This window comes from Schistocerca cancellata, chromosome 2 (assembly GCF_023864275.1).
Source record: "Schistocerca cancellata isolate TAMUIC-IGC-003103 chromosome 2, iqSchCanc2.1, whole genome shotgun sequence".
In the NCBI taxonomy this organism is placed as follows: domain Eukaryota; kingdom Metazoa; phylum Arthropoda; class Insecta; order Orthoptera; family Acrididae; genus Schistocerca; species Schistocerca cancellata.
Window position 1 is genome coordinate 828,099,335 of NC_064627.1, and position 11,359 is coordinate 828,110,693.

The following is an 11,359-nucleotide window of genomic DNA, read 5'->3' on the forward strand; positions in this document are numbered from 1 at the left end:
TAAATTTGACGTTGAATACGCCGCGAAATTAGCTCCTTTTCAAGCTTATATTTGTCAAGAATCTCTCGTTCAGCGAATATTTCCGTCTGACTGGAAAAGTGCGTACCTCCTGTTTGCAAAAACGGTAAAAATTATGGTGCACAGAAGTGTAGATCAATATCAGTGACGTACATCTCTTACGCGATGTTAGAGCATATTCTAAACTCAGACACTGTACTGTGTCAAATTTGACGTACATTAAAAGATGTTCTTCGTTTCCACATATGAGCTACGTCACGTGAGATATAGAGAAGAAATACGAAGAGTTTTAATGTAATCATGTTGAGTTATAGAGAAGAAATACAAAGGGTTTTAGTGTAATCATGTTGCAATTCTTGCCTAAGCATTTTTGTATATTTGTTGTAGGTATAGAGATCGACAAACGGGTGCAAAACCCATCAGCTGTGCAGCAAAGCAGAGATTGGGCAGCGGCGACGGCGGAGTCCAGATATCTCTGGACTCCGCCGTCGCCGCTGCCCAATCTCTGCTTTGCTGCACAGCTGATGGGTTCACCATCGCAGATATCTGGCCGCTATACGACGCCGCGAGAGCTATTTTCTACAATGTGAACATTATTGTAAAGTCAAAAAATCGTTGCATTTTGTCTGTCATATGGGTCCTGGAGATCTTAACGTTGTGAGACATGGGACGTAGCAGATGCGGGAGATGATATTGGTAACAGTTTGCTGGGTCGATAAGTGTAACTGTTGAGAGAAGTTGTGGTTAGGTCGTTCCGAAATTTGTTCCGTTTAGGAAATTTAGTAGTGTTCCTAACCGCAAGGTTCCGCATGTTAGAATTTCATTAATTAAGCTGCGAGTGCAGTTACGTGGATTAGGGATATCGCCTATTTAAGTTAGGAGCTCGTGTACTAAGCTGTGTGTGTGTGAGGCTGGATAATTCCAGTGGAAGTTAGTTTATTTGGACTTTAGGGGTCCTACAGTTCCGCGAAAGGGTGTTAGCGAACCTGCTGGCTGACTGAGGTGACAGAATTCGTGCTTATTTGGTGGTTGTTGGTTGTAGTGTTATTGTGGTTTCCAATCGGAGGTCTCCACGTAATTTATATTTTGTCTGGCAGTCGCTAACGATTCAAACATTGGAACTTTGTCTCAGTTTGCTGCTGGACGCATCGTGTTGTGATGTGATGTTTGCGAACTACTCCAACGATTAAAGAAAAGGAACTGAAGGTCAGAAAAACTGGAACCGTATTGCGAGACACTGTGTAACCGTAAGAAAGTTGAAGAGATCCTTGAGCTTTTATCAATAAACAGTAAAAACATAGGTGAGACTGGTCAAGGAAGTAAAATCTAGAAACTCGTTTTCTAATTACGTAGTGTGATTGTGTTAACTTGTGCTGTGAGAAGCAACAAATTTTTAATGTGTGTGGATATTTGTCGTATTATATGGAAAGTTATTTATTGATTGAACATACAGCAATACCACCAAATTCCACGTATAGTTTCTAGTTATTTGAAAGAGATTTACATATGAGAAACATTGCGCAAGTATGCGTGACGTATAAGCAAAGATATTATTAATTTTATGTTTCATCAAACGAAATCGCGTTAATTAAAAATATAAAACTTGAAAATTATTCAAAGGAGTCATATTTACCAGGGAGTAACTCCAAATGGGAGATACGATACTGCGTGAAGAGTTTGACAGAGCACTGAAAGACCTGAGTCGAAACAAGGCCCCCGGAGTAGACAACATTCCATTGGAACTACTGACGGCCTTGGGAGAGCCAGTCCTGACAAAAGTCTACCATCTGGTGAGCAAGATGTATGAGACAGGCGAAATAACCTCAGACTTCAAGAAGAATATAATAATTCCAATCCCAAAGAAAGCAGGTGTTCACAGATATGAGAATTACCGAACAATCAGTTTAATAAGCCACAGCTGCAAAATACTAACACGAATTCTTTACAGACGAATGGAAAAACTAGTAGAAGCCGACCTCGGGGAAGATCAGTTTGGATTCCGTAGAAATACTGGAACACGTGAGGCAATACTGACCTTACGACTTATCTTAGAAGAAAGATTAAGGAAAGGCAAACCTACGTTTCTAGCATTAGTAGACTTAGAGAAAGCTTTTGACAATGTTGACTGGAATACTCTCTTTCAAATTCTAAAGGTGGCAGGGGTAAAATACAGGGAGCGAAAGGCTATTTACAATTTGTACAGAAATCAGATGGCAGTTATAAGAGTCGAGGGACATGAAAGGGAAACAGTGGTTGGGAAGGGAGTAAGACAGGGTTGTAGCCTCTCCCCAATGTTATTCAATCTGTATATTGAGCAAGCAGTAAAGGAAACAAAAGAAAAATTCGGAGTAGGTATTAAAATCCATGGAGAAGAAATAAAAACTTTGAGGTTCGCCGATGACATTGTAATTCTGTCAGAGACAGCAAAGGACTTGGAAGAGCATTTGAACGGAATGGATGGTGTCTTGAAGGGAGGATATAAGATGAACATCAACAGAAGCAAAACGAGGATAATGGAATGTAGTCGAATTAAATCTGGTGATGTTGAGGGTATTAGATTAGGAAATGAGACACTTAAAGTAGTAAAGGAGTTTTGCTATTTGGGGAGCAAAATAACTGATGATGGTCGAAGTAGAGAGGATATAAAATGTAGACTGGCAATGGCAAGGAAAGCGCTTCTGAAGAAGAGAAATTTGTTAACATCGAGTATAGATTTAAGTGTCAGGAAGTCATTTCTGAAAGTATTTGTATGGAGTGTAGCCATGTATGGAAGTGAAACATGGACGGTAAATAGTTTGGACAAGAAGAGAATAGAAGCTTTCGAAATGTGGTGCTACAGAAGAATGCTGAAGATTAGATGGGTAGATCACATAACTAATGAGGAGGTACTTAATAGGATTGGGGAGAAGAGGAGTTTGTGGCACAACTTGACCAGAAGAAGGGATCGGTTGGTAGGACATGTTCTGAGGCATCAAGGGATCACCAATTTAGTAATGGAGGGCAGCGTGGAGGGTAAAAATCGTAGGGGAAGATCAAGAGATGAATACACCAAACAGATTCAGAAGGATGTAGGTTGCAGTAGGTACTGGGAGATGAAGAAGCTTGCACAGGATAGAGTAGCATGGAGAGCTGCATCAAACCAGTCTCAGGACTGAAGACCACAACAAACAACAACTCCAAAGTGGAGATAAAAGAATAAAATTAAATGCAATTATCGTTAACATTTTAGTAATAAGAATTCTAGATCAGAGACTCTACTTACGTAATAGTGGCATCTGAGAGAGAAAGTTTATCATATCTTTGAGTCAGCAAAAGAAGATAGAACAAAAATACCCTAAATTTTTACGTTAAATAACAAGACTCGAGAAATAATTACATACAAAAGGTATTAAAGCAGTATAATCCGAGTCAATATAATCTGCAATCAGGAACAGTATGAGAATAAACCGACGATCCCTCAACATTTTGCTGGATTAATTAAACTGAATTACGTCGTATTATCGTAGTGTGAAGGTACGACTTTGCATTACTTACAGTGGTTTTTTATTTAGAATAGCTTTGCCATAGCAGTTAAAAGGGTGTTTGTAGTGTTGATGATAAGTTACGTAATTGAAGCTGTTACGTATACATGGTGTGTAGGTTTGGTGACAATACTGGTACCCTGTTCAAATGGTTCAAATGGCTCTGAGCACTATGGGACTTAACATCTATGGTCATCAGTCCCCTAGAACTTAGAACTGCTTAAACCTAACTAACCTAAGGACAGCACACAACACCTAGTCATCACGAGGCAGAGAAAATCCCTGACCCCGCCGGGAATCGAACCCGGGACCCCGGGCGTGGGAAGCGAGAACGCTACCGCACGACCACGAGCTGCGGACTGGTACCCTGTGTTTACACGTAATGCGTGGGTGACGTGGTGTTATTGACTCTTCAAGTCATTGTCATTCGCTAGAGTCTAACCGAGTTAAGGAATAATAGTTAAGTCATCTCAGCTGAACTAATTTCAGAACGGTTGACTTTTTGCAAATTGTGAAAGTGGCTGGATGCGATTGCGCATCGCGTATAAAAATTACTTCAATTTTGCTAGGTGTACGTGCGTCAAATCAAAGCGTGACGAGTGTCATTCCAATAATCTGCTGAATAATAACACTAACTACGTAGAGTTACAGCGTAAGCTATTCTAGCTGGGAGATAACGCTCGACATAGGGCAGACGACATCAGATACGTACCCAGCTGAACTTTGACATTGTTCAATATCAAGACATCTGTGAACTAAAACTATCTCCTCTCATATAATCATCCGAATTTAGGAAAAACCACTCGTGTGAAACACAGATTGATTTATTCACGCACGAGACTTTGCAAGCAATACGAGTAGGTGCGGTCGAGCAGGTAGATATCGTCTTCCTAGATTTCCGAAAGGCGTTCCACACACTACCACACCGCGGATTGCTAACCAAGACATGATCATACAGCGTATCTTCGCAAATAGAAGGTGGCGCACGAAATGGTCCAGCTTTTGTTTCTGTAAAAACATATTTAACTCCCACGTTTTTAATCACTCCCCGACACGTATCCTCGGTTTTCTCGCCGCACGCCTCAATTACTAGCACTCGCAGTTCCATCACTGTACGGGCATGTTTAGAGAAAATCTTTTCCCTTAGCAATACCAAAACAAAAACAAAATCACTCGGATTCAAATCAGGTCTCTTTGGGGGCCAGTTTTGTCCGCAAGCGCAGCGATTAGGAAATCTTTGTAAAATGGCATTTGCCTTAAAATTTTCATGCAGGAAGTCTACGACAACATTTAGCTTTGAGTGGTTCGGGTCCATCCTGCATGAACCACTGGTTTTGTAACTGAATCCCTTTTGTAAGAAGCTGAGGAACAAAATTATTAAGCAGCATGTTTAGATAACGTTCACTGTCTGTCAAAAAAAGAATGGCGGCATTACTCCATGAAATGCGGTAGCGGCCCATACAGTAACTGTTGGGGTGTAATGCACCTTTTCATGAAGCGCGTTTGGATTGTCTGAAGCGGAAAAATGCACTTACGTTTATTAAAAACTCCATGAAGGTGAAATTGTGTCTCATCTGAAAACCAAACATTGTTCAAGAAAACGCCTTGATTCACAGCCCTTTCAGCGAATGTGATTCTTCAGTGTTTCTTGTCCGTCTTCAATTTAGGCAACAGTTACTTTGTACGGATATAAACGCAAATCAATTTTCAAAATTCACTGTACAGATCATTTTGAAATCCCAAGCTGTACTGCAGTTTTCCTTGTCGACTTGCCTGGTCTTCTCAGTAACGCTGCTGCGACAGCTTCGACACACTGTGGGGGAACGAACATTGGCAAGGCCGTTCTCGCTTCCTCTCAAGCACTGAACCATTACTATTAAGTGTTTTGTAGCTTCTAAGTGCTGTTTCAAATTAGACTGACCATCGAGTTCTAAAATGTGCACGAAACCGTCTCTGTAAAAGCACCACATTTTTCGTTTCATGAAAAAAATAACACAATTTCAACGCGCTGTTCAACAGTCAGTTTTCCTTGGTCAGCCATCTTGGGTCGGTGCATGAGCAGTGCACTTGGAAATAAAAGAAACTAATTTCCATGAGCTATTCTCACTTGGGTAAAATATTCCGGAGGTAAAATAGTCCCCCATTCGGATCTCCGGGCGGGGACTACTCAGGAGGACGTCGTTAACAGGAGAAAGAAAACTGGCGTTCTACGGATCGGAGCGTGGAATGTCAGATCCCTTAATCGGGCAGGTAGGTTAGAAAATTTCAAAAGGGAAATGGATAGGTTAAAGTTAGATATAGTGGGAATTAGTGAAGTTCGGTGGCAGGAGGAAAAAGACTTTTGGTCAGGTGATTACAGGGTTATAAATACAAAATCAAATAGGGGTAATGCAGGAGTAGGTTTAATAATGAATAAAAAAATAGGAGTGCGGGTTAGCTACTACAAACAGCGTAGTGAACGCATTATTGTGGCCAAAATAGACACAAAGCCCATGCCTACTACAGTAGTACAAGTTTATATGCCAACTACCTCTGCAGATGATGAAGAAATAGATGAAATGTATGACGAGATAAAAGAAATTATTCAGGTAGTGAAGGGAGACGAAAATTTAATAGTCATGGGTGACTGGAATTCGTCAGTAGGAAAAGGGAGAGAAGGAAACATATTAGGTGAATATGGATTGGGGGGAAGGAATGAAAGAGGAAGCCGCGTTGTAGAATTTTGCACAGAGCATAACTTAATCATAGCCAACACTTGGTTCAAGAATCATAAAAGAAGGTTGTATACCTGGAAGAATCCTGGAGATACTAAAAGGTATCAGATAGATTATATAATGGTAAGACAGAGATTTAGGAACCAGGTTTTAAATTGTAAGACATTTCCTGGGGCAGATGTGGATTCTGACCACAATCTATCGGTTATGAACTGCAGATTGAAACTGAAGAAACTGCAAAAAGGTGGGAATTTAAGGAGATGGGACCTGGATAAATTGAAAGAACCAGAGGTTGTAGAGAGTTTCAGGGAGAGCATAAGGGAACAATTGACAGGAATGGGGGAAAGAAATACAGTAGAAGAAGAATGGGTAGCTCTGAGGGATGAAGTAGTGAAGGCAGCAGAGGATCAAGTAGGTAAAAAGACGAGGGCTAGTAGAAATCCTTGGGTAACAGAAGAAATATTGAAATTAATTGATGAAAGGAGAAAATATAAAAATGCAGTAAACGAAGCAGGCAAAAAGGAATACAAACGTCTCAAAAATGATATCGACAGGAAGTGCAAAATGGCTTAGCAGGGATGGCTAGAGGACAAATGTAAGGATGTAGAGGCTAGTCTCACTAGGGGTAAGATAGATAATGCCTACAGGAAAATTAAAGAGACCTTTGGAGAGAAGAGAACCACTTGTATGAATATCAAGAGCTCAGATGGAAACCCAGTTCTAAGTAAAGAAGGGAAGGCAGAAAGGTGGAAGGAGTATATAGAGGGTTTATACACGGGCGATGTACTTGAGGACAATATTATGGAAATGGAAGAGGATGTAGATGAAGACGAAATGGGAGATAAGATACTGCGTGAAGAGTTTGACAGAGCACTGAAAGACCTGAGTCGAAACAAGGCCCCGGGAGTAGACAACATTCCATTTGAACTACTGATGGCCTCGGGTGAGCCAGTCATGAAAAACCTCTATCATCTGGTGAGCACGATGTATGAGACAGGCGAAATACCCTCAGACTTCAAGAAGAATATAATAATTCCAATCCCAAAGAAAGCAGGTGTTGACAGATGTGAAAATTACCGAATTATCAGTTTAATAAGTCACAGCTGCATAATACTAACGCGAATTCTTTACAGACGAATGGAAAAACTGGTAGAAGCCAACCTCGGGGAAGATCAGTTTGGATTTCGTAGAAATGTTGGAACACGTGAGGCAATACTGACCTTACGACTTATCTTAGAAGAAAGATTAAGAAAAGGCAAACCTACGTTTCTAGCATTTGTAGACTTAGAGAAAGCTTTTGACAATGTTAACTGGAATACTCTCTTTCAAATTCTGAAGGTGGCAGGGGTAAAATACAGGGAGCGAAAGGCTATTTACAGTTTGTACAGAAACCAGATGGCAGTTATAAGAGTCGAGGGGCATGAAAGGGAAGCAGTGGTTGAGAAAGGAGTAAGACAGGGTTGTAGCCTCTCCCCGATGTTATTCAATCTGTATATTGAGCAAGCAGTAAAGGAAACAAAAGAAAAATCGGAGTAGGTATTAAAATTCATGGAGGAGAAGTAAAAACTTTGAGGTTCGCCGATGACATTGTAATTCTGCCAGAGACAGCAAAGGACTTGGAAGAGCAGTTGAACGGAATGGACAGTGTCTTGAAAGGAGGATATAAGATGAACATCAACAAAAGCAAAACGAGGATAATGGAATGTAGTCAAATTAAGTCGGGTGATGCTGAGGGAATTAGATTAGGAAATGAGACACTTAAAAGTAGTAAAGGAGTTTTGCTATTTAGGGAGTAATATAACCGATGATGGTCGAAGTAGAGAGGATATAAAATGTAGACTGGCAATGGCAAGGAAAGCGTTTCTCAAGAAGAGGAATTTGTTAACATCGAGTATAGATATAAGTGTCAGGAAAGTCGTTTCTGAAAGTATTTGTATGGAGTGTAGCCATGTATGGAAGTGAAACATGGACGATAACTAGTTTGGGCAAGAAGAGAATAGAAGCTTTCGAAATGTGGTGCTACAGAAGAATGCTGAAGATAAGGTGGGTAGATCACGTAACTAATGAGGAGGTATTGAATAGGATTGGGGAGAAGAGAAGTTTGTGGCACAACTTGACTAGAAGAAGGGATCGGTTGGTAGGACATGTTTTGAGGCATCAAGGGATCACAAATTTAACATTGGAGGGCAGTGTGGAGGGTAAAAATCGTAGAGGAAGGCCAAGAGATGAATACACTAAGCAGATTCAGAAGGATGTAGGTTGCAGTAGATACTGGGAGATGAAGCTTGCACAGGATAGAGTAGCATGGAGAGCTGCATCAAACCAGTCTCAGGACTGAAGACCACAACAACAACATTCTCACTTCTGCGAATGTAACACAAAGTAGCAAATGATAACCTAAGCAATTAAGGCCAACATAAATGTTGGATGATTTCGTGCACAACCCTGTGTATGTGATGTGATTGGTTCTAAGTCGCAGGATTATTTTGTGAACAGAAACCAGTAGGCTGTAGTAGTACACAGTGGATGTTCTCCAGATACAGAAACAATTTTTCATATGGGATCGACAGCATTAAGATTTGTCGCTGGCGGTGCTGTTTTATACCGGGTATTATCGTTGGACGCTCGCAAGGAACTGGAGAAGAACTTGAACAAAGTTTCAACTTCGTGGAACGAATGGAAGCTATCTTTAAATGTGGATAATAGCTGTAGCAAACAGAAAGAACGGAATCGTATGTCGCTATATGATTAATGGGGAGCATCTTGAATACCTCACATCTTATAAGTATTTAAGTGTAACACAAGGAAGCGACATGAAACGAGGCTATCGCGAAAAACTAGTATCAGGGGAAGCGAACTGGTGGAAGGCTTTTGGGAAAGTGCAACGCACGTATAAAGAAAATCGCATACAAGATGGTACTGCGTCCAGTTCTATTGTTGCAATGTCTGTAGTTCTTATCAGGTATGTGCAACAACAGACATCGAAAGATTTCAGAGACACGTTGCTAGGTTCGTAGCAGATCGGTAGAAGTCATATAGCAGTGCTCGGGGAACTTAAATGTGAATCTTTGAAAGAAAGACAGCGTAGTTCTTGCCAAACCCCTTCGGTAAATTTATAGAATATGTATTCGAAGAAGAATATGCGGAAATTATGATGCGCTATCGTTTATCTCTCGTAGTAACCATGACAGGAGAGATTAGGGTACGTACGTAATTTTCCCTTCAATGTGCGAACTGAATAGGTAGGGGAAAAATCGATGATGTACCCTCCGCCATGCGCTATACAATGGCTTCTGGAACACGGATGTAGACGTAGATATAGTAAATACGTAAACTATTTACCAGACGGTCGCAGCGACACCAGCATATTATTCACTGGCAGTGGTGTTGTTGACAGGATTGAAGGGAAATGCTGAACAATCCAGTGTTTATTTGATGCACTGAATGGCAGCTCTCTTGAAAATTTGGCAAATTCTAGCGTTAGAAATGATACAAACTGGGGCGAGCACCTAAAATCACTAACAGGAAAAATAAGCGGAAGCCTTCGGGTTCTAAAAAAGCGGAGTGCATTTCTTAAGAGCGCTTTTCCAGCGTAGGTAGACACGACAGCGTACAGAACAAACGTTCCTAGGATTGTTACAGTTCGTTGTAGCAGCTATTGCAGTCTATTCATTTCAAAGAAAAGCTAACAACCCGACTGTATCAAAAACTGTGCGAACAAAACTAATTCAGTAATCGTGTTAATGTCTGAGCTATAGTATGTGCAATATGTACCCAAATAATAAATTTACTCTTTTACTGACATCAGTGTCGTCTGTGTCCCAGCCCTAGATTTTCTCACTTTTCCCTTGTAAGTGACCAGATCAAACTGGACTACAAAACTAAGAATATGGGAGCATCTATATGTCCTTTGCGGATGATATTACGAATTATGTGGAAATTAAGCAAAAACTGTGCGACAAACGTACAGCAGAGAGAGAAGAGGTTTCCTTACATTTTTGACATAAGTGGAGTTCATGACGAACGCAAAGCATTCCGAACATTTTTAACACAGATTATTGAAAAATTTAGAAATTTAAATATTTTGATAAAGTAATACAGGTGTAATGGCGTGACGAAGAGGTGACTGAACTCATCAGCAGGATAGAAAAGGCCTATCAATTGGAAAACACCTTCGTAAGCTGAGGTTTGTATCAGTCAAGACAGGATGTAGCATTACGCCACTAATTAAACAGGAATATTCCTAAGCAGCCGAATCCCTGGGTTTGGTTTTCGTGCATGTGAGAAATCGAAATTATGGAAAGAAAGAAAGAAATATAATGGGAAGAACACCGAGATCTTCAAAAGAGAGTGATACACACCATAAAGTGAGTAATGAAGATCTGATCTAAAAAACAGAACCATTAAATACAAATGCGAGGGGGTGAAGGCTGATCTTTTACGGACGTCTGTTCCGAATGAATGAAAGGAAACCTTGGAAGAGGATCTTTCAATATATATACAGGAATGAAATCGTCGTGTTACAAGAAATTAGAAGTTGTCTGGAAAATATTAGAATCAAGACTATAAAGTACTAGACCGAGTGATATTCACAAAGTAAATCTGGAATCCCTCCTGCAGAGGAAATCAACGTAGAAAACTAGTAGCTTGATGAAAAACATGGAATTGAAGGAATTGTGGGATATCAAAATAATTTTTCCCAAATCAGAGAATATGTAGGTTAAATAATGTCGAATAAGAAAACTAAGGCAAATAAGAAGTTTACTCTATCAACAGCAGAAGCGGAAGGAAATGAAGTTGGACTGATGGCAACGTAAAACAAAGTCGACAAATTGCGAGATGTGGGATATTCTGGCCGTAATGACTCTCTTTTACTGTTGCCGCGTTTCTGTTTGAAAACAGAAATGCATGAAAAAACATAATACTGCCATTTAAAAAAAAGATTTACAAATTAAATCCAAAATCTTAACCATTGAGACATCTAAACATAATTGTAAAAGGGAGTGATGCCTCTTGTTACTTTGTGAGGACTCAAGGACGACCCAAATATCAGACTTAAACGTTTCTGTAAGGTTTTTGGCAGACGTAACACGAGTAGTGGTGTGC

At 40.2% G+C, this 11,359-nt stretch overlaps 1 protein-coding gene across 1 annotated transcript in view; it reads right to left on the reverse strand.

The window, feature by feature from the left end:
* LOC126159031 (uncharacterized) overlaps positions 1–555 on the reverse strand; it is a 35,677-nt gene extending 35,122 nt beyond the window's left edge. The window contains exon 1 of the mRNA XM_049916486.1: positions 424–555. Within this exon, the coding sequence (XP_049772443.1) occupies positions 424–555 (132 nt within the window). The remainder of the gene's footprint in view (positions 1–423) is intronic.
* Between the last annotated feature and the right edge of the window lie 10,804 nt (positions 556–11,359).